The sequence below is a fragment of the Serinus canaria genome, chromosome 5, assembly GCF_022539315.1.
Source record: "Serinus canaria isolate serCan28SL12 chromosome 5, serCan2020, whole genome shotgun sequence".
Classification (NCBI taxonomy): Eukaryota; Metazoa; Chordata; class Aves; order Passeriformes; family Fringillidae; genus Serinus; species Serinus canaria.
The window spans coordinates 14,425,995-14,452,595 of NC_066319.1; the positions used below are offsets into that span (position 1 = coordinate 14,425,995).

Genomic DNA, 26,601 nt, shown 5'->3' on the forward strand with positions numbered 1-26,601 from the left:
TAACCGAGGTGTCTATGCACTTCCAGGCCAATCCTTCTCCCCTCTCACTGGCAACATTTCTAACAAACTTGAAGAAGAAACTTTCCTCTCTACTTGAAATAAGTTCTGCTAAAAAGAATACACAGGTACTTTGCCGTGCTGGTGGGGGGGAACTGCACATCTCTATCTATAAAGAACCTCTTCTCATCTCAGAGGGAACAGCAACCTGATGCCAGAGTGTGCAAGGAGAATAGCTGCCTTTCCGCTCAGGAGCTCCCTGCTGAACTGCTGAGTCACACATTTTCTCTGCACTGAGTTCACACTGCTCCCACTCAGTCCACCTGCCACTTCATCTGGGATGGGTGGGAGGATAGAAAGAGAGGTGAAGGCAGAAAAAAATGTTCATGATCACCCAGGACCATTATTATGGTACTGCGGGGTCACATACAAAAGCAAGTCTGCAAGCTGCTAGAGAGGGATGGAGAAGAGAAATATCAGACTGCAAGAAAAACTGCCTCCCCCTCTTCTTCAACAGGAGGAGACTGGCCATCAAACAAGCTGCAAACCTCATTTGGTTCCCAATCAGTCACCCATGTTATGTGCTTGCTGATATGTTCTGTGAATTTCAGGGTACAGACAAGGCTCTTTGCTGTGATTTAGAAGAGCTTTCAAGTTGCTGTGATTTTTTTCAACAGTCCTACAGCTACTGTGTCATAATTGTCTGGCTGCCACAGGGAAGTTACACAATGATGAGTGAAGATATCATCTGGATAGATTCCAGTTCCTAAGGGCATCTTCAGCTGAGCTGCTGCAGTGGAAATGTCCACCAGCTCCAACTTTTATCACAAAATAAGATGAAGAGAAAATCCTAGGCATTTTATTGCAGGTTCCATAAAACTCAAGTCTAACAAGAGCCAACATCTACTACCTGTTAAATTCTTGTGCAGAAAAGGGCTTCTACTAGCAATGGTGGGAAACATGTTTATCAGGATTACAGAGGGTCCAGATTACCCTTAGGTTGAGATGTACATATGGAAATAAACACTTATTTAAATTACCAAGGTAGTATTTTCCTGTGATTAGAATTCTGGACAGTACATTTTAAGTAACGAAAAAAGAAAATGCCCAGACGTTTCCCAATTTATTAAATCCATTTCTGAAAAAACACTTCTGAAACTAACTTTCAGATTACAAGGACAACTTTTCAGACTAATTTTCAGACTGATGTTTAAGCCACTGTTACTGTTAGCAGAGAAACTGAAGGCTTGTTAAGAGCTAAATATTTTGTTTTATTAAATAGAATTGATGATTCTGAATAAAGTAAGTAAGCCTGTTTTTCCCTGTGAGAAAGAATCTGTTCTAAATTTATGTTCAGTCTTACTTTTTAGTGACTGTAGTGCAAATCTCTGCAAATGTGCATGTGCTCTACAGACCTGAAATATAAAGACAAAATCCATTCTCAGAGGGTGAAGTGTAATAGCATTATAATGTCTTTCAATATCAACTTCCACTGCCCACCTCACAGAGTAGCTCACTGTAGTGTTGCTCCAGAAATAGTTCATGAAAAAATGATAACTGCAGAGGAAAAGAAATATGGGAAAGAGAAATGTAAAACTCAGAATCGAAGTCCCCTGCTTCCATACAGTCGTTTTTGTTCCAAACAATCAAAAGAATTTGCAAACCACAATTTTAAAAAGCAGGATGCTGGCCTATGAAGTCATCCCTGGAGGAGGAAGGATGCAGCCTGACACCAGAGATTTTGTTCTACTGAAGGGTGAGTCTGGGGGATTTCAGTTCATCTGTCACCAAACCCTTCCTTTCTAGAAGAAACCAGATGTTCAAGACAGCACTCCTCCAATACCTGGGGTCCTACACTCTGGTATTGGCTGCTTTATAATATACCTAACCCACCTAGTAAAAAAGAAGGTAATTTACCTGATCCTCTCAGCAAGTCTCTAGTCCATAACAGCTCATATGAAACAGAGCTCCTAGGAAAAGGCAGCTCAGAATACCTCAGCTGACACCATTCTGAATCAGGTGTGAACCTCACTTAGATGGGAGCAAGAAGAAAAAAAAAAATTCCTTGGGCTCTCTGCTCTGCAAAGAGGAATTGCTAGGAGCCATAAGAAGCAGTAAGGGACTGTCAGATAAAGCAGCCAGATGGGAAGTATATGGGAGCTACTGTACCTAATCTGTAGGGTCTGACTGCCAGGGTCCTACACTCATTACAAACTGCTATGTGTCTACTAATAATGGGGAAGTTTTTCTGAATTCCCAGTACAAGACTAGTTATGCCCTTGTTCACATCTAAATCATACTTCCACTACTAAGTCAAATACACAATGGCTCTCCTAATGCTCACAGGTCTTAACCAGAAGATGTGTTGTTAGGCAGTGTCCTTTTCCCTTTTGTCCTGTGAAACACCAAGTTAAAGGATATGCCATTTCTCAAGGCAGCCAGGGCCCTTAGAGCAGTGTTTGCTTCAAAACAAAATATTAAATATGGTGTGAAATTACAGCTCTTAAGTGAATGCAGACCCTCAGAGGGCAGAGACACTGAATATTAACTTGTAATTCACCCACACATAATTAGCAATTGCCATCTTTCAATCAGGGCTCAATTCAAAGCTTCTTTTGTTTGATTTTGTCTTTTCTCTTTCCTCTTATCCCTCTTACAGAAGGTCCATCTGATTAGCACTGAATATTGGATACAATTTTTTTTAAAATAAAGAATAGATTTCTTTCTTATGCTGTTTTCTTCACTGAACATTTTCAAGTGCCTGGTGATAATTTTGTGGCTGCCCTGAGCCTTTGCAAACAGACTACAAGTTGACTTTCAGTGGAGTTGGTGGTCCCAAATTAATCCCAGGCTGCAAGGTTCCTTTAACTCTGAAAGTGTTAAAAAGTGTACAAAGCAGCTCTGTAATTCCACAGTTAAAGAGATAAAGGCTTAGACTGCTCATGAATCAGCCTTGCACAGGCAGCACGGGCAGGGAGAACTGTCAGTGGTGCAGCAATGCAGAGCGAAATGTACAGGCTTGAACTCTCTGAAACAGGATAACCAACTGTCCCCTTCCAAACCCTAATTATAATTTCTGTGCCTTTACCCTTCAACTACAGGATATACTTAAATGTGCCTGAATGCATAATCAAAGAATAGCAATAATTTAGGAACCAGACAAACAAACATTCTCTTCAATAAAAGAGTGACTCTGACAATGAAAAGAAACAAGCATATTCTGCTATCACACACTTTTGAAAGTACTTGCTATTCATACCACTATAATCTGAATTGGTGTTGCCACACTGCTATTGTTGAAAAAAAAAAAGGATATTTCTTTTCTTAAATTAATAAATTCTAGAGTACTTCTACATTCATTATGCTAATACCACTGTATGTTTCTAATATCTCCTCAGTGACTGGCCTGGTATTCTGTAGGTATTAGACCTGCTTTCTGCCCCGGTGAATGAGAAGGTTTGCACCTTGAAGCAGAGGGGTGATTTGCTGGCTTCCTGCCAGGTTCAAATGGGAATGTTTTGATGTCATTCATTTGAGGATAGTCTGCTTTACTAAGTGACTCAAATCTTATGCCCTGGAGCCATTACAAAAAATCGTTTAGGAAAACCACTATCACATTTATTTCAAAGATAGTCTCTTTCCTGAGCAAAGTAAATTATATCAAGACCAGTCTCAACAATCACCTTCAGCCACAAACCTGATACATGCCCCAAGGGTATTATGCCAAGTATAAGCATTTTGCTTTCTTTCATGTATTTAAAAAGACTATGCTTTTTTGCAGCACTGCTTGGCTGCCTCCGAAAGCAACAGTATCACTCTGACCCTCTAATTAATCCGTGAAAAGAAATACTTGTAGAGAAAAGGGTGTGGACATCCACAAACAGGACCAATTTTGTCTCTGTATTAGAGTCCTATTTCAACTCAGGGCTACACCATTATGGGCCCTAATGGAAACTCAGCACAATTCAATATCATTGTTTCCAGCTGAGTAGTCTGCTCCCTCTGTAACTGCAGTCCCTTCATGTTACAGGCACACTTAGATTACTAAGATGTCACAAGACTAACATTTTCAAGCTCTCCTTCTCCCTAGCTATCACACAGGAGCACAAAAAGTGAACAATTCAAGTAGAAAGTGGAAATAGTCCTGGGTCTAATCTATCTGGGTTCCTATACTGTGCTCATCAACATGGATACACAGCCTTAAATAGAAAACTAAAAAGATGCAACAGCTTGCCTTCTCATCCTCTTCCCAGGGAGGAAACATGTACTGAGCAATGTTTTGTCTAGATAGATAAGCAGACATGCACAAGTTGTTACGGCTCTCTGTTGGAGAAGGTGACACGAAAAAAGCACATGCTGGTGATGAGCTTTGCAATTCTTCTGGGAGGATTTTGCACCACTTGTCTAGAACTGTGAGCTTCACGCAACAAAACAACCCAGAGAAACAAACCTCTCATGGACTCCTGGTCCCAAGGTTCCACTGCACCTCACATCACACAGTCTCATGTTGAGTCACTGTAGCGAGGGCTGACATTAATCAACAGGTCACCAAGCTGGCAAGCAAACACCATTTTGGGTCATGCATAAGCAGAGCATTTCTACTTCTGGCTCCAGACTGGGATCACAGCCTAGGGATCTTCATTCTGTACTCCAGCAAATGCTGCAGGAATGATGATGATCTGAGGTTGCATGGAAGCAGGTATGCCGCATGTGTGGGAGGCACACCTGCCAAGAAGGCACACTTAAAGCCTCCCAATACTTCAGGTATAAAAGGCATCATAGTGTGTCCTATTCTGAGGATGAAAAGACAGGAATTTAGCTCCTCAACTATCCAACACAAATCGGGACTATTAAAAACCATCATTTTGTCAGGTCTTGATTGGAGCATTTCTTTCTTTTCAGAAGCTCCTGATTTTTTTAACATTTATAATTCAGGTCACCACAAGGCCTCAAACATAATCTTAGGGACTCCTAGCTGTCCCACAGTTTTGTCTCCATGTTGAAATGTGCTGTGTATATTACATATTTCAGAATCTGAGTAGTCAATTGCTTCCCTTAGGATGCTCTTTCTGAAGTGTGGGTGACAGTATGTGTCAATGGGAAACAAGATTTCATCCACAGAGCTGTATTTCTGCTATGCTCTCCAGAACACTTCATCTGCATTAACAGGAGATGCCAAACACCTCATACCAAGTCTCCTCCCACACTTGACTTCAATATGAAGAATAAAGTACTGAGTAATCTTGTAAATCTCATTCTTAGCTTCTAAAGACCAGTGCAGCACTTCCAAACCATCCCACCTCTGTCTTCCTCCACATTATTTCAAGATTTTACTAAAAGAACTTTTTTGTTTGTTTGCCCCTCTAATTTCCCAATGGCAATTACAACAACAAAACTGTTTGGTCCTTTCCTGAAGGGTTTGTGTAGAAGGTTTTGGTAGCAGGGTGTGACGGGGCTACAAGGATGGCTTCTTTGAGAAGCTTCCCTATGTCTGACAGTTCTAATGCCAGCCAGCTGGCCAAGGCCAAGCACATCAGATGGTAGAAATCCTGCTGGAATCATCTGCTTAAGGAGAATAAAGTTATGGCACAGAAGTAAATGTGGAATAGCTATGGAAGAATGGCTTCTGTTTAAGAAGAATAAAGTTATGGCACAGAAGTAAATGTGGAATTGTCGCAGTGAGGGAGACTAGGGGCCTTCAACATGAGAGTCAGCAAGCTTCGTTTATTGATTAGAGCATTAGACATTTATGCACAACAAGTGCATGCATATAAGCTCATGCATATTCTGTAAGCTAAGCAATCTATTGGTTATACTATAGGTATCAGTTCCCCCCCTTACTTCCTCATTCCTTACTACTTACATCTCCCTTTTCTCATGCCTCTCTCTCAACTACAGCATCTTGTTATCATACTACAGCTATGCTCAAGGCCACAGTGGCCTTGCAGGTGCAGGGACTCAGATTAGCTGGGTCCAGTACTTTTCCAATTCTCGGTCAGCTATCCAGAGCATGTCTACGTGGCCTTTGTCATGTAGCTAGCCCTCTGCATGGAATGGCTATCTGAGAGGAACAGCCCTGCAGACACCCGGGTCAGCGCAGGAGGTGCCAGAGCTGGGATTCCCCTGCAGCCCATGGAGGAGCAGAGATCCACCTGAAGCCTCTGGAGAAGCCCATGGCAGAGCAGGTAGATCCCCAAAAAAAGGTTGTGATTCCATGGTAAGCCCATGTTGGAGCAGGATCCTGTCAGGGGGACCTGCAGACCCAGGGAGAGAGGAGCCCACACTGGAGCAGCCTGTTCCTGAGGGACCCCAGCCGCTGGCAGGAACCCACGCTGGAGCAGTTCATGAAGGACTGCAGCCCATGGGAGAGACTCACACTGGAGAAGTTAAGAAAAAACATGCTATGAACTGAATGATAACCCCCATTATCCATCTCCCTGAACCACTAAGAGAGAGGAGATACAGAACCAGGAATGAAGTCAAGACCAAGGAGGCAAGGATAGGAGGAAGATGTTTTTAAGAGTTTTTACTTCTCATTATACTGCCCTGATTTTGATTGGCAAAAAATTCAACTAATTTCCCTGAGTTTTGCCTGTGACAGTAACTGGGGAATGATCTCTCCCAGTCCTTATCTCAACTCATCAGCCACTTGATATATTTTCTCTCCTTTATCTGGTTCAGAGTGGGGGGTGACAGGGTGCCTTTGGTGAGTGCCTGGCCTCCAGCAAAGGTCAAATCACCACAATAGCATTAATTATGATGGAAAGATAGCAAAGAGAATGGGCAAGAGGAACATTTTATCCATGGCCCAGGTAGAAGTCCTGTGATCTATTTCAGATTTGGCGAGCAGAGACACAGAAGACAAAAGAGTAAGCAGGGCAGTATCAAGTCCTATTTTTGAGGGATAACTGTAACATTATAGTTCATCCTTTCATCTCCACAGATCTTGAAATGATCTTATCAGCTGAACAGACAATAGCATCCCTAAATTCATATGTGCAGCCAATAGGAGTAGCACTTTAGTAGCATGTAAAAAAACCTCAAGAATAAAGGAAGCTTCACCTTAGAGCTGTTGCAAAAGCATTTTTCTGTACAGAAAAAATAACACAGGCTCTTCAATGTGCTGGCAAAGAACATTCAGAACCTATCAGTACCAGTGAGCACACAGGAAGCTAAAAGGGGCCATTTTGAGAACGCCTGCACAAACCTGACAGAAAGAAAAATAACCTATTCTGAAAAATAGGTCTGTATTTGTCTTTGTCTCCCACAGAAAGCATACAAAATGGAAGGCATTTAGTGTCTTTCAGAAGGGCCATCTCTCTCATCAAAAGGCTGCAAAATTGGTCAGATGAAACTTTTACCTGTTTCGGCAGGAATGTTGCCTAAGCAAGGAAGCTGGGACCTAGTCTTACAGTCTAACAGGGCTCTCTTCAATTTCTGTAAGAGACCTTTTTCACATACACAGAGGGAAGGTAAAGGCATTCAAACTGCTAAAGACTGTGCAAAGCAGCAGCTTTGGACTGTCATCTGAAGTCAGTCTCCAACACACAGTATTTTTATTTTCCTATTGTCAAACAACCTGAGTAGAAAGGACTTTTGACAGAATGTGGTAGTTAATTGAGTCTGGAACATTAACAGGTTTTTCACAACTCTGTAGTATTTTTTCTACGAAAAGCAATGAAAAATGGTTCTATTTAAAAGTGGTAATAGCTGTAGTCTTTGAACATATGCTTAATGAATAAATCTGTTAGGAAAAAGCCTTGTGTGTATTGGAGGGAGGTAGTATGTTTGTTCTCACTTAAAGCATGCCATGATGGCAATCATCAACAGCAAATGGCATCTATTGTTGGGACTAAAAAAATTTTTCATTTGGCCATTTACTTTCAGGTGAAATTGCTCTTCTGAATAACACATTCTTTTAGCTAAACAGCTGAGTTGAAAATAAAGCAATAGAAGAACCATGCCATTAAGGACACCTTTTAAACTCTTTGGTAGGTGCAAAGAACCACAACAGAGAAATATCCAGGGAGCTTGCTGCCACAGCATGGGGTGCAGCACACAGAAAGCCTACAGCCCACAGGGAAGAGGCATTCACATCCCATGGGGAGAACAGCCTAACAACCCAGTGCTACCACATACTGCAGTGGTGGGTGCAATCCCAGGGATGAAATTATACAGGATACAGCAAAACAGGGGACCTGAGCAGAATAGACTCTGTAAAACTTAAATGACAACCAAAAATCTGGGATGAAAAACACATGAGAACAAACTCAACCTACTGTGTTGCCATTTGCATGAGCAGGTGGATGAATGTAATAAGCTGGTAGATTTGTTTGTGAAATTGAAATGCCAGTTCCATACACTGGGAAGTGTGAAAAACATCCACAGTCAAGCCAGAGCTGGCTGGGTATTTTTAAAGGAAACTTGACAGATGTGAAAATGTACTGCAAAAGAGTCAAACCTGTCAGTATTTACTCAACTCTTCTGTTGAAGAACTCCATGTTCCTCTCATGAAGTGCCTGAATCTCTCCTTCCTCCACTTAAACTGAGAATTTAAGCTCCTCTGAATCCTCAGTTCCACTCTGAATGCTCCAAAGGAAGCTTCACAGAGGCTGACTCCCCTTCCTGTTCTATTTTTCAATAACATGCTTGACTATGACTCCCTTTTTGCAACACAGCCAGATCTCAGTTGGAAGGTTCATTTTGTGGGGAAAGAGGCACTGGGAACTCCCTAGTTGCATTCAACCAAATCCCCTGGCACAACACACTGCAGTTGGACATCTAGCAAATCTAATGGGTGAGACCATACCATGATCACCTCTTCTTTGACAACCCTTCTCAGGTAGCAGGGTTGGGACACTGCTTCAGTCAAGCACGAGCCAATGCCTGCTCTCCATCAATCTTTTTAACCTGTCGATCCTTGCAGTCCCTCCTCTCTCCTTTTAGAGTTCTCCTTGTGAAGATAAGGCCCAGATCTTAACAAAGATCAGAGACCATGTGTAGGTGGAAAGAGATAAGATTCACAAACAAAGCAAAGGTTCCTTAAATTTCTTTTCCAAGACAGAACAGTGATACAATGAAGAAAACATTCCACCATTAAAACCCCTAATTCTTGAGGATGGCCCTCCACAACTGCTCACCTCTTAACGCTATCCTTACTGAAGTACTTTGCTAATTGAGGCTTGGTGCACTCCCCCATGGTGATGTCACCATCAGGCATAAGAAGGCATGAAACCTCAGTCAGCAAACCAGTAAGGCAGAGGTTAAGAAACCATGATTTCCAGAAACGGTAGAGGTTTGAGATATGGTGACAACATTAGATTTTCAAAGGGTGCCAAACTTATCTTCTGTGATAGTCCCTGTTCCTGAAGAACAAGCTTAAAAAAAAGTTTATAAAACTGCTGCACATGGACCACGTGACACGTCAGCAAAGTTCTGCTCTCAAAAATGACTAGCTGTTTTACCAGGCTGATTTTCAGCTTATTTCAGCTATGCTATTAGTTTGTCCATTAATTAATCACCAAACCAAACCAGTGCCCATGAGGCATGCATATAATTTAATAATACATATAATTTAACATAACAACATGGGCAATTCAAATACTGCACAGATTTGGATCTCACATCCCAGAAGCAGGGATACTCTTGAGTATTTTTGACTTTAAAATGCATGTTCTATGGCATTAAACTGGGTCCTACAAAACCACTAGACAATGGACTTGCAACAACAAGCAGAGAAAGGAGAAGATAAAACACAGATGGCAAAAGAAGGTGTATGTTTGGGAATAATGGAAAAGAGAATAACTGATAAGAGAGGGAAGAAGGAAAATAAACACAAGGCCATAGAAGAGAAGCCCACAGGAGGAGGAGGAGTGTGAAAAGCCTGACAGAAGGACTGAGTGGAGACTAAAAACAGCATCTGGCAGTAGCTCAAATCAAACAAGGTAGCATATGCAAAAAGTAAGCATACTGACAACTTCCTTCCTCTTGGGTACTAAATAACCTCAGAATTAAGACAGAGAGCCTTCCCTCCCTCTCCTCTGAAATACCTTGCTCTAAACTCTGAAACAGAAAAAAATATGGTTAAACTTTTTGGAGATTGCCATTTCCCAATTACAACTGTGAGCTCTTACTTAAAATTTTCAGACATAAAGCTGCAGAAATCAGGCACAAATTTTGATTCATTTTTCTAGTGAGAAACATGATAGTGGGTTTCTCATGCCTAACAGACTTAGAGCATCAAGAGGCTAGATTTTTGAAAGGCCTAGGAAAATTTTCAAGAGCTCCAATGCCCCTAGATAGAACCCTAGTTCTGCTGAAACAATAATTGTTCTTCAAAAGGTAGGCCTAAGTTTCATTTTCAAAAGCAGCTTCAAAACATGGATTACACTTCACACTGAAAGTGAGAGAACACTGCACAGTTGTTTTTGAAACTGAGACTGACATGGTTTTCAAACTGCAGCCTACCACATGCTTTTGCTTTCTCTTTAATTGTGTCTGTGACTACAGCACACAAATGTGCCTGCTGTCACTCACAATTAAGAAAATACAAGTACAGTTGTGAGAACATCAAATACTACAAACTGGGCAGTGTGAGGACAGCCCAGCATTCCAAATCTTACACTTCAAGTGACGTTTATGATATTTACACCTGCACAAAAGCTGAGAAAGACACACACGGGGAAGAGTTACAGTGGTGGCCAGGGATTAACAGCACTTCAGTTCTGTCAGCTCTCACATGGCTGGAACATGGCCTTACAGATAGACAAGCCAAAACAAGAAATGCAACTTTAGGGAATATCCCCCCACACCCCACCTCTTTTTTGTCATGATGCACAGGCTGACACATCTACATCTGACTGCACAGCAGGAACAAACTACAACCACAGTTCTTCACCCCATGACCATCTGGAGCAGGGCTGTAACTGGAGTTTGCTGTTACTCTCCTCAAGTCCAAATGCCCATATTTCCTTCACCAGAACACAGGAAAGCAAAACCAAAAAGCTGATGCCACCCAGACCTCACTCTAACAAATTTATATTCTGTGACAGTCTCTATTGCCAAAGAACAAGCTTAAAAGGTAGGACCTACACACAGGCAGGAGCAAGGAGAGGAGAACTGTCCTAACATAAATAATGAGAGGAGGATTGGCAGAGCAGCCCTGAATAATCCCTGGAGGGGAATGACAGCCCACAGATACTATTTTGCTGCCTGCGTAGCAGTGGAGACACAGTGGAAAGTATTTTCACCTTGGATTTAGGATACCAATCTCCATAGGGATGGACAGAAACTGTTTTAAAAACCCCAGACTCTGTGATCTACCTTTGAAATACAGCTGTCTGTCTGCTAGAGGTCCTTATCATATTAAGTATGCCCCAATGTTTTGTCAGCATATGCTCATCATTCTCTGTACATCGTTAAACTTTTCAAAGATATTCTTGTATTAAGGTTTGAAGAGTGAAACCTAGGAACATACCAGCAAATGATTCTGTTGTGTTTTCATGCAGTATGCCTGAAAGGTATCAAAAATTTCCAACTTTCACTGGAACTTCTTCAGAAAGCAAATAATCACTTCCCTTAAATGCCATATGAAATCCCAGTGTGAATAACAAAGTAATACCCTGGGTATTCAACAATAAGATATCCTTGATGTTGTGACTGCTGTGCTGGGCTAATGGAGCTGGCAGAGGAGTAAACATGCATCAGGGAACACCATCAACAGGGTCAAGCCTTTAAATTACAAATGCCAGTTTACCAATTACCTTTACTTAGTGTGAAGCAAGATAATTTTACGCAGAGCATAGAAGGAGAATGAAGAGCATCAAGTCAACTCACCACCTGTCTAGCTTGAGAAAGGATCAAGTGTAAAAAGGATTAACAGAAAAAAACCCCCCCAAAACCAAGAATTTATCCAACCCTTAATAAAGATATGATAATACTGACAGAAACTGTATTAAAACTGTTCTAAATCAATAGAACTATCTAAATCAATAGGACCATGGAACTAAAACTGGCACATGATAATTTACCAAACAGATGCTTGTCAAAAAGAATGAACTGACTTTCAATTTAACTCTTTATTGAAATCAGGGTCCCAAACCTGTAGAGAGCGTTCCTTGGCACTGCAAACTGCCTCATCCTCATAGTCGCTCTGATTCTTAAATGCTATTAAGAGATGAACTGAGATTTTTATTGGTTTAATTTTCTACAGTGTTTTGCGTACACACTGCAGAATAAATTGCTTTGATAAAGATTTGACTGAAAGGCTTCAAATTCAAACTGTCAGCCCAAGTGCACACTCCACAGAAACAGCATGTTAATTTTTCTCATCCCCACAGACTCATGTGACCTCTTTCATCTGTATCCTGTTTCCCACCCGCACAAGAGCAGCTCGTGGCTCTGTCATGCAGCTACAGAAAAACTTTTTAAGCCTCCAGAAACACCATCTAATTTCATTTCACTCACTCTGTTTTTTTGCTTCACGCACTGTGCTGGATGTGAGCATGTCGACATGAGGCAGTTCAGTGAAATAAGCAGACTTATGATTACTTAAAATGACCATTTTTCAATCTAGTCCATAATTTTATGGCTTCACCATCTGTATTAACTGGCTAGCACAAACATCTTCTAACAGTTTCTGAAGGAATCTTTCAGAATTTTAATTTGCCCTCCAACCTATCCTAATCAAGCCATGCCTTAGAATTTCCTCATCAGCTCCTATGCCCAGCATAGGCATACTGCAAGCAGTATTTTCTTTGTATGAATGTAATTGATTGCTCAACTTAAGCACTACAACAGTGAAGACCTTTGGCCACATCCTGCGTTGTATTTTATGCAATACTGAAGTTTATTATTGTGTTTCTTACAGCTGAACAAAATGATACCCTTTTCTTTGCCAAATTTGAAACAAGGGCCAGTCTACAGTCCTATGACAACGCCTGGAGAATGATTTCTACTTCAAACATTCATTGTAGCATCTTCCATCAGATTAAAGACATGGATTTGAATTTTATACACCTGAGCCTCTCCTGAAATTAGCATCACTGATGCTTTCAAAGTGCCTTTGCCTCTTGTGCCAAAAGCAGTCTGCTCAGCCACCTCAGACTGAGGCCTTTCCAGGGTACTTTTCAGCAAGCACACTTGCCAGGGGTAGCCTCCAGATACAGAATTCCTCCCATGGTACTTTAGCAATGCTTCCATGCTGGCTCTACCAAGTTAACATGAAAGGAAGTGCATGACCTTCAGCTCACATTCAGTTGGGAAGTTTCAGCACAGTTTCTTTGCTGGAACTATTCCACTTTGATGTCACATGCTAAATGATTGTCGATCTTTTCTTTCTCCCCTCCCACACCAGGTTTTTCCAGGCTAAGCTTTTCTGCGAGGCAGAACTACCCACGCCTTATTCTGCAATAAAACCAAAACTGCTTGAAAAACTTCCCTTTGTATTGCCCACATATAAAGTGTAAGCCAGTAATCACTGCTGGATTAAAGATCTTTTCTATGAACAACCTGCAGGCTCGGTGCGTGAACACTGGGTATTTTGGCCTCCAGATGAGAGACTGGCAGTGTCAAAGCCTAAGCAAAGATGCAAGGGGAAGAAGTGAAGACCCTTATAAACCAGGAGGGAAAAAAAGTGATAATAAATAAATAAATGGTGTTATTCTACCAGAACCATTCACACATTTCCCCCTAAAAGCAGTCGTATTGGTGGATGGGAAATATAAAGCGAAACTTTAAAGAGTTCTGAACATACTCAGTACCCCTAAGAATCATATACTGGATTTATAGCACATATTTTTTTTTTTAGCTATCCACCTCAAAACAGAGGGTGTGCGGTTTCTGTGTTGGTGGATGGAACAAATTTACCTTAACTCCATACTTTTAACTACATTTTGCTACAAATTTCAATAAGGAGATAAATTTGATAAGCACAGTGAAGTGATTTCTGAATTCATTATTTTGTAAATGAGCAGAATGGTGCTCATGTCTTGCTTGGAAATTAATATAGTCTACAAGTGTCATATAACACAAATTATCATGCTTTTACTTAGGCCAAGCTATCAAGAATAAGTGCTTTGAGGCAAAATGTGTGTTTGTCATTTACTGTATGTTTATACATGCCCTAACGTAATGAGACTTGCAACTATTTTGCACAATTACCCTCCATCTCAATAAAAAGCCCACCATCTCACTGATGTTTCATGGCCTTGGTTTAACCCTGGCCTCAAATGATCTGGACAAGTTTGTAAAAACCACCAAATTGTGTAACACTAACATGACTCTGAGCTCACAGAAAAGACAGCACTTCCTTTCTGCCATCAAATGAGTGGCAGGCATTGATTTTCAATTGTCCAAATCTAACCCCTTACATCGAATTTGTAAAGAAGATGGGAATGCCTAGGAAAAACACCTGTAATTTACCAGAAGTTCTTTAGGATTCTTACATGAATAAGATTACAGCTCATAAAGTTGTTGTTCTTTTTTTGCAGTAAATTATATAGAAAGAACCCATTCCCTCACAGCTTATTTGCATAGAGCACATATTTTTGCCCTTCAAACATCCCCAAATAAAGGTTTTCAGCATTCTCTTTCCACAAGCTGGGTCTTCATTGCCGTGGGGAGTTGATACCAAGGGCCCACCCACGTCAGATGCACTGGCTCCTCCAACATAAAAACCACCAGAAACTGCAACAGTCTGCAAGGAGGTACCAAAGCCACTCCTAGTGCAGCATTAACTGCAACCAGCAAATCAATCAGGTAAGCAACCAATTAAACCAAAAAAGGTTTATCTACACTGGGTGCAGGATTCACTATGCAGACAGGAAACACTTTCCTGTAAGAGACAGAATATGTTTAGAAACAACTCCAGAATGGCTTCAAAACACCCACTTCCTTGATGATTAAACAAAACTTATTTATTTACAGTTTACCATGAATCAATTATAAAGAAAGAAGAAAAAATGCTTGAAACAGATATGGACTGGACTTAAAAAGACTTCCTAAGGAGCTTTTAAGAGACAAAGGCTCAATCCTTTAGGTTACCTTAGAATTCCAATCTAGAAAGAATTGCACAGACATCAAGTAGGCAGTGGAGGTAAAACAGACTCTGAATGATGAGAGAACCCCAGCTAGGTTAAAATGTATAATCCACCATGAAAAGATCTAGCAAAAATTACCTTCAATGCTAACTGGGATTTGCAAAACACTTAAGACCTGAAAATTAGGATAAATTCTGAAGAAGTGTATGGCAGTGTTTTTCATCTGTACTGAAGTGACAGCATGATAACTCTCATCTTCCTTGTCTTACTTACCATCTGACTTGCACTCAGTCCTTTCAGTCACATAGTAACTTGGTTCCAGTGCCTGCTCCAGGACAGATGGTCTTCTGGGATTATCATTTACGTCCTTCATGCACTAGAATCCTGAAAAATAAAGGAAAAATCTAAGCTTTAACACTATCAGATATCTAAGAACCATTCAGGGCTCTTACACACAATTCTTCTTGACAATAATTCTAAAAGACTGTGACAAGCTGCTCATCCATAAAGAAAGAGTCAACCCACTAGTGTGTGGGGTGAGGTGAAACACGGAAAGGAGATCAAGTATTTTGCCATATTATCATTGATGAACGTGCTTTTGCCTGCATAAAGGAACTGCAATCTACCAGAACCAAAGGGTATGTACCACAAAGTGTTTTAATATTTAAGGAAAAGGAGGCAATCCATAAACTAAGCTCCCTTAGGAGCCATCTGCTCCATATGAAAAAAGCCTTCAGCTGAAATCATAACTCCTCATTTCAGTAAAATTTCCAAGAGGGCTTGAAGGTCTGAACACAAGACAAAAGCTTTTTTTTTTTTGTGAAGGACTGTTGAATGTGTCATACCTATCACACAGAGGGGCTAACTGAACACATAATTTGGGAACAGTCCATCGTAACCTCAGAGACCACATGCCCAACATGCCACTAAAAGCATGGGAAAAACATGGGCAAAGAGGGTCATGCAGGCAAGTGGAAAGAAATTCACCCCTAACAAACAGCAAGGACCTTTCCCTCCTTCACACATTCAGCTAAAGGAGAGGCCAGAGCTGCCCATTTTTTTGTCCAGATTATAAAGTGCTCTGCCTTAAAGGCTTATGTGATTTGTCATCTACTTCTAAAGAACCTTGCACTGTGAACATCAGGCCAGTTCATTCAGTCTCTTCCAAAGTCCACAGAGACAAACAGAACTCATATTGATGCCAGTACACTGTACCTCACATGCCCAGTCAAGAAATCTCCTAACAACATGAGTTTAAAGGGCTAAATACTAAAAGTGTCCTCTCCTACAGAGGTACTGTTGAAATCCTTTGACTAGAAAATTATTTTGCTGGGTCTGAACAGGCTAATAAATCCAAGATTATTTAGATATGCAGACTTTATCTCTGACACTGGGACACGAGGTGCTCACTGCATAGAGAGCAGCACATTTGGTAGGTTAAAGAACATATTTAAAAGTAAGTCACATCCTTAGAAGACATCAGCATACAAGAAGACAGCATCTAGGTAAAAGCAAAACAGCAGAGTAATGTGTGAGGCACTCCTCAAAAAATCACTTGATTCAATATAACACATCTGAGCACTAAGCTATCTTGGCTACCCAGGACAAGAGATTACAAAGGGATGAAACTGGCTGTAAAGGCCTGGATACACAACTCTCACTTGTAGTTACACAAACATAGTATCTAAGTCCAAGAATAAGAGTTACTGTCTGTGTACCCAGTGTGTCTCCAAACATAATCCAAAAGTTATTGCTAAAACCAGAAAAAAATAGGAATACATCATACAGATGGTATTTATACTTTTATAGCCACTTAGGAACACCTCTCCTTCCTTCCCAGGAAAATATGACAACCAATTTTTTTCAGCTAGCTGTTTTTGTTAAATTAGTTTTCTGATGTGATTTCTTCTGTCCAGCCTCAAACCAGAAAAGATGTCTCATATGCAAGTACCAAAGGAAGTTAACCTTCTTTTATAGAGCAGGTGCTACTAAAAACACCTTAAAAGCCCCATGAAAAGATGGCGTGGACAGTTCTGAGTCTACCATCAGCACACCCACTGCCCCTCAAACTTGTCAATGACATAATTGCCAGTTATGTGTAACAGCTCCTGAGAAACAGGCTTTGCAATGCAGTCACGTCCCTCCAGCAGAACTGCCATGAGGTGCACAACCAAGGAGTAACTGGACTTCTTGAGGGACTTTGTGTCTTTTAGCTCACTACTGAAGGCCAAATTACATCCCTAAACTGCACCTTATTAGTGATCTAATAAAGGATGTTATACCTCCCTACACAGCACTTCTTGTCTTGACACTAAGGGCTCTGGTATCTGAACAGGTTGCCCCAAGCAAAGGTTATCACTTCTGCTAAGTGGAAACGCAATTAACTCTGCATGCCCTCAGTCCAATGCAAGCAGAAGACAAGAGCTAAAATTCAAGCCAGAAGTGGTTTGTGCTTTTGAAAAAGTAGTGTGTGTTTGCTTTTAGTTACTGTGGTTACACAAGGTAACCAGACCACATGTAGTTTTTAGCATAGAGCTGTTACAGTGACAGCAGCCCCAAATACTTTCTTTGACCTCCCTAAGTGCCTGCAAATCACCACAATAATCAAATACTGGTATAAAACTGTTTGCTTTGCACGCTGTGTACAAAGAACTAGGTATCACAACATTTCCAGAGAGGCCAAACAAATAAGAACTAATGTTGAAGCTCCATACTCCTCCATAAAGAGAAGGTTGCCTTTTCCTAAACTATATTCTACTGTTGTGTTCTGCATTCAGTGCAGGTGCCTTGCCAGACTCCACACTTAATTCTTATTAATATTATAAATTATTATTAATAATGTATACTGCTGCCAAACTCAAGCATTCTTCCTCTGCTTCATCTTTTCCCATCATTTAATTTAGGGACAGGTGTAGTTTTATACTGGTGAAAGAAATACCCATCTATTGCCTAATATGTCCTGCATTTCTGTCTCTCCAACAGCATGTGAATGATCAAAGGAAAATACCACTAAAGCAAGGCAGGAATCACTCCTGCCTCTGAAATAGATAAAGGCTTATCTTCAATTAACTTACACCTTGCAGTTATTATCAGTGCAAAACAATGCTGAGATGTGGCAGCATTTTAAACCTACTATACACTAATGTAGAAGACATAATTCCATCTGCCCTTGACTACAAGGAAAACCTTCAAGAACAGGTAGTTTCACAGAAAGCAACTCACATTAGACAATAAAGGCAATACAACTGCACGACCTTCCTTCTGAAACTCTGGTGTGTCCTTTGTTATTCTGACACAAGCAGCTAAAACCAGTCACAGAAGCACTCACCCATGTGCTAAAGTGCCAGCAAAATCAGGCTCCAAGTTAAGAGAAGATTTCGGCACCCAATTTTGAGCTGTGTGAAACCCCTAGAGGATGTGTCACAGAAGACTAAGAAGCAATTGCCAAATTTCTGGTAGCAAATACCCAGAAGCTCATTCAGACTACATGGAACCAAAAATTACTTTAGCTTGTGCTATGCATGAGGAAAATCCCAAGTTTTTAAACTACCAAGTTAATACTTCCTGAAAACAATGGTCTGCCCAGGTGCAAGGAAAAATTGTACACATAATTATATGTATACATACCCTGGCACTGACAGGGTAACAAAGCAGGTTAAATTGCAGGACCACCATCACAGAACAGTAATGCAATTGCAGAGGATGGAACACAGAATGATAAAATGGTTTATTGTTCATTTTTTCCCTCTTTGGGAAGGATATAGCACCTATTCCAAAGGACACATCATTCAGACAATCCATAGCAATGTTGTAAGATGTTCCCTCACTTAATCTACAACCCTCAGACAAGACTATTTGCCCAAAATGAGACTATATGGAGCTACACACTCTCCTTTTGTCCTTACATTCCCTTTTCTTCCTCTTGAGAATGGACAAACCAGAAGACAGGGCTAAGACTCTTGGGACAGAAGAACAGAAAAACATTATTAAAATGAAGCGTGCACATAAGTGGTTTCTGTCTTGGGATCTGAAGACAAAGTTTAATTAACCACCTGGGTAGAAAGCACAGCTTAGATAATGCAGGCTATCTGAGGACTGCAATTCCAGTCATTCCACACAAACCCTTCTAACTGTTAGTCCACATAAGAGCAGTTTTTACTGGCAAAACCAACCTAAGAGGGAGGGATCAGGATGTCAACTTAAGAGATCAAGAAAGAAGAAGCAGGCATTTCAAATAGAGTAAATAGAGACCAATCCATATTACACAGGCTACTGAATAGCTCTGTAAGGGAAACAGGTCTTTGTTCCTTCTTAAACTCAAAAATTAGTTTGTCATCAGATAGTTACTCAGTGCTAAATACATACTGACAGATTCTGCCTCTGCCAATAAAAGCATGTCCTGGAAAACCTCTGAGGGCTTCAGCTCTTCTCTACCTTTACTCTGTAAGTCTGCTTTCCACAATACTGTATCTTTATGAGATATCAGTAAAAAGCATGATAAACTTGAAGAAATTCTAACTCTGAGAACAAGAGAGGTTTGTTCATTGAACACTGGACCATCACTGGTTGTGAGGCCACAGCTCTGCATCTCAGTGATTTGAGAGTCTGTCTTGGGTTTTCTGTTTCCCCATTTTTTTCAGATTCAGTTCAAGAGACTGCCCACCATTCTGTGGTTGTAGAGCTCTTAGCTCAGAGGGTCCTTAATATTTCTTGAGGAATTTCTATGAGCCCACCATCCAAACCATCAACACTTGAGGTTCACTTGGTCTTGCATTCAGCATGACCTAACTTTTCACTGCAGCAGAAAGAGAGGGGCTTGTTTCATCCTGTTCAGTTTCCTCCACTGCGTCCTATCCCCCTGTCTTAGCTAACCATGCATCAACAAGGCTGCTTCAGCTTGCAGAACTGACAGAAAACTAATTAATTGGGTGGGGTGTGGATTAGCCATTACTGGGGGAAAGAAAAGGGGACCCTTCAGAAAAAGCTAAGGTGAATTGCACTCTGCTTACAGGGATTTACAGGACTTCCCTTGGGGTTCAACTCATTGTACATCCACACGTACATTGTAAAACTAAGGCTAAGCAAGTATCAAATAAAATTCAACTCCTTGTTACAGCATAATGATTTTTGTGAACACCTCCCACCAATCTTACCCAAAAAAGACTGATCAAAATTCAATCAGGGCAAAAGTATTAATAAAAAAATTAAATAGGAACCCAAACATTAAATACAAAGCTTTAAAACAATATTCCCACTGGAAAGGAAAAAAAATTCTCACTTTCTTTAAAAAGCTATTTTCTAGCCACTAAATAAAGGTAAACTCAGAAAATTACACACAATATGCACAGCCATCCTAGAGAGCATTTATAGCAGTTACTTGAAATTCTGATGTCACTCACAACAGATATATCAGCTAGTCGTTCTAAAAACTTGATTGTATATTAAAAGCTATGACCAATATTGTTTTCTGTGCATAGAGATAAACATCCTGCTCAAAGATCTGAACTCCTATTTAAAAACAAAACCAAACATTAAAAATAAAAAGCAGCCGGTGTGGTTCTGAGACACATATGTGGCTGCATTGCATATTCCCTGCCTACACTGGCAGTGTGGGAGCTGTTAGTCATCTAATGCGCAGATCTGCTTGGCACCATGCCTTCACTTTGGCATGCAGGCAGGGAAGTTGATCACCCATTTATTGTATCCTTACATCTTCACTGCAGGTTTATCAGGAAGCGTGACCAGGCCCTCCCAGTTCAAGCTGCAGGCTGCTGGAAGGCAGACCAGTCCAAAGGGAAGCCCAAGGACTGGGAGGTTCTTAAGCATATTCATAACAGAAAAGGCAACTTTTAAATTTATACTGTTTAGACACATTCCCTGTTGGGACCTAACAACATGTTTATTTAAGAATAAGGACTTTGTATTGAATAGAGGCTTAATTTAGTTTTGCTTTCAGCCCTGGCACAGATCCTTTCACCATTTTTCAAGGGCACGAGAGGTTCTCAAGCTGGTTTGCTTTAACTGTCCTGCTATGCCTCTGCTCTGGAGGGCTCTGGAACAGAACCTAGAATTAGTTTTTGAGTAAGGCTGTCATAAAACTTCATTGTCCAGACTGCAGCAGGATCAGACACCCCATCCTTTTAGGATCCCTATTTAATTTGAGCCATACAAAACACATACAAGAAAGGTGTGCTTTTTTTAGTGTCATGTTGACAGTGAAATTTGAAGAGTAAGGGGTCCTCAATATTGTCAGACTTTGAATGAATAGCTCTGGCCATTTCCTCCCAATGTCCTTGAATACTGCAAACTGGTATTTTATATTTTACCACGAGATACTTCACGTTACAACCTCCTTTGTATAGAGTTAACAAACCACCTGCTTTCTGACACACAAGGGAAGTGTTTTGAGAAGAGGTAGCTCATACCAGTGCTTGGATAGCTCAGGGCTGAAAGCACTTCACATTGACTACTGCACTTACAACAAGGACAAGTCTCACACTGCTCCACTCCACTGTAGAAACTGGCAAGGCCAGCCTTAAGGGTAATCTGGAACTACCTTGCAGGATCTCTCTAAACCCCTTGCTTATTCCAACTGCCTTCAGCAATATGAGCTGCCGTGTCCCCACTGGTTTTGACCCAAATGTGCACAAGTTTATATTCCTGAGGACTGCAGTGTACTGCAGTTACTTTCTTCATGTAACGTCTGCTGACTGTGCTCAGTGCTCATATCTTCTGAAGGGAACAGCTTTTGACAAGCAGGAGTTCAGAACAGGTAAAATCTGGTCTGATCTAGTGGAGCTCTGTCTTTAAATTTGATGACAGTAAGAAGAAATATGTGGGAAGCATCCACAATAATCAACCATCTCAAGTTAATTAGCAATTAATTTAGTGAGCTACTAAAGTCTAGTGAAGACGAATCCTGGGAGATTCTGGTCACAGTTTCCCTGATGTAAATCTAGATTAACTCCTAGAGAGAACATCAATCTCCATGACAGTTACTTCAGATTTACACCCAGCTACTCTGAATTTGTGCACTTGTTTTCACAGCCGTGTGGGAGATCTGTCTCAACACAAATCAGCTCTGCTCTCATGCAGATTCTGCAAGATACACAGAGTTACAGTTCTGTAAAAACCCAACCTCGGTGAAAAGGGGAAATTAAATTCTCCACTGATGAAACCTAAGCCTCCCACATAACAAACAAAAACTCTGCTACAGAGCCTGTCACTACAAGTGGTCACAATAGCTTCCTTAGTTCTCAGTCTTCATGCATTAAGGATAATTTCCACACTGGATTTCACAAAGCACAACAGCAAGCATCGAAATTAATACATCCCTCTGCCTAGGATTCCTAAGAGTATTAAGAATACCAGATCTACAGAGTCAATTTTGAGTCCAGTCCTACAACCCCAGCAAAATCCCCACAATTGTTCAAGGTCATCTTTCTAAGAGGCTTCAGAGAGAGCAAACACCTTCTGGCCAGTAGCACTGACACTTGTGATGCAGACTGCAGCTGCATCAGAGAGATTTGATATGAAAACAGGAGATATTGTCCAGCCACGTCACCCTTTTACCAGTTTTACTCAGTTCTGCATCCACTTCTCTGCACAGCCATAGCATTCCCCTTTCTTTATCCATAAGTTAACCACTGATATAATGCCACTTCCCACCCACATGAATCTCAATCCAAGTGGTGCAGCCCTGGTCATGAAATTCTGAGCTGATTCAAAGAAGGCGTATGCCTGCCTGTGTGCTTCCTGGTGAGCCAGAGTACAGGTCACAAAAGTAACAAAGAGCAGAGTGACTGAAAAGTATTTTACAAAAAACAAGCTAAAACAAAATGGTAATGGGAATTTTTAAGGGGGGCTTGATCTTATAAAAGATGATACCTTCTCTAAGCAGTTCAACACAAAATAATTTCTTCTACACAGGCTGCTTTGGGTCTTACAGCTGGAGCTCCTCAAAACTATGCAACATTTTTGACTTTGTTTACAGATACAAGTTATGTCACAGTATAAAAGGATGAGTATTTAAAAAATAACTATTCCAGAATGACTGTGCCCACACACTAAGTTATTGCACAAAAACGCTGTATGGACATTGTGTAAGTACTGCAGAATATTGCAGCATTCCACAACAAAAACAATTCCACACTTTAATATGATGAAGCAAAATAATCTCCCCTTCAGATGTACCAGGGACTAAGTAAATCCCACTGCTCCCTATAGTTCTCTTCTCAACCCCCATAAAATTACTGGAAAGAAATAAAGCTAGAATTACACACAAGTCTCAGGTGCCTCTTCTGAACTTAACTGAGCTTCACCAACAGGTGAGATAGGAACTCAACTGGTTACGGATGCCTGGGCATAAATATCTTGCTTAATTTCTAGAAGAGTAAGTGGACTCAAAGAAATCTTTCTTTGTACTATTTCTCAGAGATCACACCAGCTGACTCATCCTCCTGCCTAAAGTACAACATGAAAGTAAAGCAAAGCAAAACAGAACATCTCAAATTATCGGAACCAAAATTGCTTTCTATAGTAGCAGGAGATAGACTAAAAACAAAATTGGATGCCAATTCACAAACTGCCATTAAATTTCCAGGAAGCCAATCCACCAAGGAACATACTGCACCCTAGAGAGTCCTTAATGAATAGTGACACATTTGCAATAGGCTAGTTAAGGTTTTGCCAGCATTTAGGTTTTAAATCCCTCATATGTTAGCAAAACAAACTTGGAACTTACTGAAAAATTATATACAGGGTTTCAGTACAGGAAGAGAGACTCTGGGAGGGAGGTGAGGGGGAAGTGTTAGTGCCACAGTAGATTAGATTGTTTGAATTTTTAAAATAAAAAATAAATTAAAATCTGGGGAAAAAAAAAAAAAAAAGAGAAGCTTTGAACCATTACAAGTTCCAAAGGCAGAAAACATTTTGGCAGGCATTTAAGGCTGAATCCTGCAGGTAGTAAGTGCCTTTGAGTCTAATCTCAGTGGGACACAAGTTTCTAGCATCCCCCCAAAGAATGAGGGATTCCCAGTGTCTGAGTATACATTTACATCCATGAGTCTCAAAGTACAAAGTTGTTTCTGTGGCCTGGATCACTGTCCATCTATACTTCCTCTATAATTCTTGCATTAAAGAGCTTGATCTTTCTTCCATGACAGGGACAATGACGTTTACAGTGCTGGGCCCAGAAGATAAGCACTATAAACTTGCAAACATGATGAAATATATAGTACATATAAGAACTTTACACACTGAATATAATTTGCATTAGATGGAGCTTTACTCTCCCCATGATGTTTATATGAGAAGTATTTCACGGTGTCTTGGCACTGTTTTTTAACTAGAAGCTATCTAGCATCTAATTTTGAGCCCCCACAGTTTCCAGCCCCATCAGCTGGAGCAGACTGCTTCTGATTTCCAGTTCTTGGAAATAGATTGCAATAGTGCAGAGAGGGAGCAGTATTAGACATTGTCAAGAGAATGGACAGGACAGGCAGAGGCACTTCATGACCACCCACATCTGCATTAAATCATCTCAGTATTCAAGTAAGGCCAGGAGGGCTAAAAGTAAGGATGGTAAGCTCAAAGTAAAGCCACTAAGTGCTTTCAGTACCAAATGGAGGTCCATCAGTTGACTGCCTCCATTCTTCACTGTCCTAAATGACTCCTGTATCCTTCAATACTCCTGGTAGCTTTACAGCTGTGCATGCGTACCCAAGAACTGCCCACAGCGTGCCTCAGGCCTCAGCTGCAGCCAGAGCTGTTCCACTCATGAACCCTAGCCCCAACAGTGGGACACACAAGGATCCCCATCTTATCCTGTCCCATGTGTTTAACATGGGTGGCTGTTTAACAGGTGACAACAAACAGGTATGGAGTCTCCAGGGCCATACCACAGCCTCCCCTGCTTGTTTATTGCAGCCCAGCTCTATTACTGCCCCTCTGAAGCACCTACCTGTTGTCATCTTATTGCAGGGATTCCATACTGTGGTCTCCTTATCACAAAAGTTTCACGCCTTCTTGGTGTTGCTCATGGGCAGCTTCTCAGAGCACTGACTCTCTTCTTCACAAAGCAGCCAGCTGATTCCAGTTCCCTTCTCAACCAGCCAACCCACTCTTTTATAGCACTCTTCTCCTCACTGGTTACAGCTGTGGCCTGTTAAAGTCAGGCCTGATCCTCATCTTTGATAATTGGCCCAGCTGCAACTCCTTAGGGGTAAGATTACTTCCTACACTAGCTTTTTCTTATATTCTATCCCTCTACACCTACCCATTCTAAAAAGTCACATGTTTCTCATAGAGTCCAGGCTGTGCCTTGGAAGGCAGTAGCAGTCTGCTGTATCTTTCTATGAAAGGAAGTTGAGAACAAAAACTCAGTTCCTAGGTCAGGACTCGGGAGCTCCCTACCCTGTCTGATATAAGACTTCCTACAATAGGCCAACATTGTCTTAATTTTACTTGATTTTGTTAAGTAATTGAACATTGAGCCACACATACCTTTAGTATATCCAGGTATGAAAAGCTTATCCATTCACAGCATTAAGACCCTGTAAGTCAACACTCATCCTGACTAGCAATTACTGAGGAGAAATCAGTGTAACTCAGAATCTTGTCTTTCACACACTATTGTCTCCCCAGCATAAACCACCAGGCAAGAGCCTGACCTTCTTGCATAAACCCCTTTTCTACAAACAGGTGGAGTTTAGTAGCAGGGTAAATAAATCTTAAGAGGATTCAGAGAGCAGACAATGCTCTAAAAAGAACAGTTTTCTCGTTTCCATTATTATACCAAATGGCATCTTCCTGTTTGCTAAACAGCTGCCTTCCCAAGTTAGACTGATCCAGTGATCTTGGGGTGCCACACAACCTCTGCAGGAAGCAGAACTGCTTATCCCAAAAGGATGAATCCACTATCTCAAACCATCAGGGTACCACTACTGTATCCATTTAGCCTATTGCTGCCACAGCCTTAAAAATTAATGAGTTCTCCAGGGAATAGACAGGCATAATGCTCAAAGCAAATGAAGCTGCTGCCAACACTGTTTTCCTCTTCCCTAGACACTACTTCAAACCAAAACAGAAGAGCAACTTTTTCCCCTCAGCTGAGAATCAGAATTCTTTCAGATAGAAAAAAATACCTATACCTATATGGACAGACCTTGAAACTTTCCTTCTTACCAGCCAACACCACATAGCCTGACCTTGCTCCCTCTGCCATCCAAGTTCAACATGAAGAAAAACCAAGCTTCATTTTGGGGTAATGTCTGAAGTGATCTTGGTTCAAGTTTTGTGAAGATGCTAAACCTTGCTTAGAAATGATGACCTACATAAAGCTAAAAGGGATGCTTACTTTCTCCAGCCCTGGAACTGATTTGATTTCTCACTTTTCCTTTTCTATGTGGTAGTTAACAACATGTCCACAGGTATGATATCACATGAACACAGAAACACAGGTCAGCAAAGGCATTTACGTAAGACCCCCTTCTTTGGAGAGCTATCTCCCATAAAAGGGAACATCAGCAGATGGAGTTCTGCTTCTGCATCACACTCTTCAAATGTG

At 40.9% G+C, this 26,601-nt stretch overlaps 1 protein-coding gene across 2 annotated transcripts in view; it reads right to left on the minus strand.

Moving 5' to 3' along the window:
• PTPN5 (protein tyrosine phosphatase non-receptor type 5) overlaps window positions 1-26,601 on the minus strand; it is a 77,289-nt gene that overhangs the window by 39,539 nt on the left and 11,149 nt on the right. For both annotated transcript variants that reach the window (XM_030240197.2, XM_030240194.2), the window contains exon 2: window positions 15,309-15,419. In XM_030240197.2, the coding sequence (XP_030096057.1) occupies window positions 15,309-15,408 (100 nt within the window). In that variant the 5' untranslated portion in view covers window positions 15,409-15,419. The remainder of the gene's footprint in view (window positions 1-15,308; window positions 15,420-26,601) is intronic.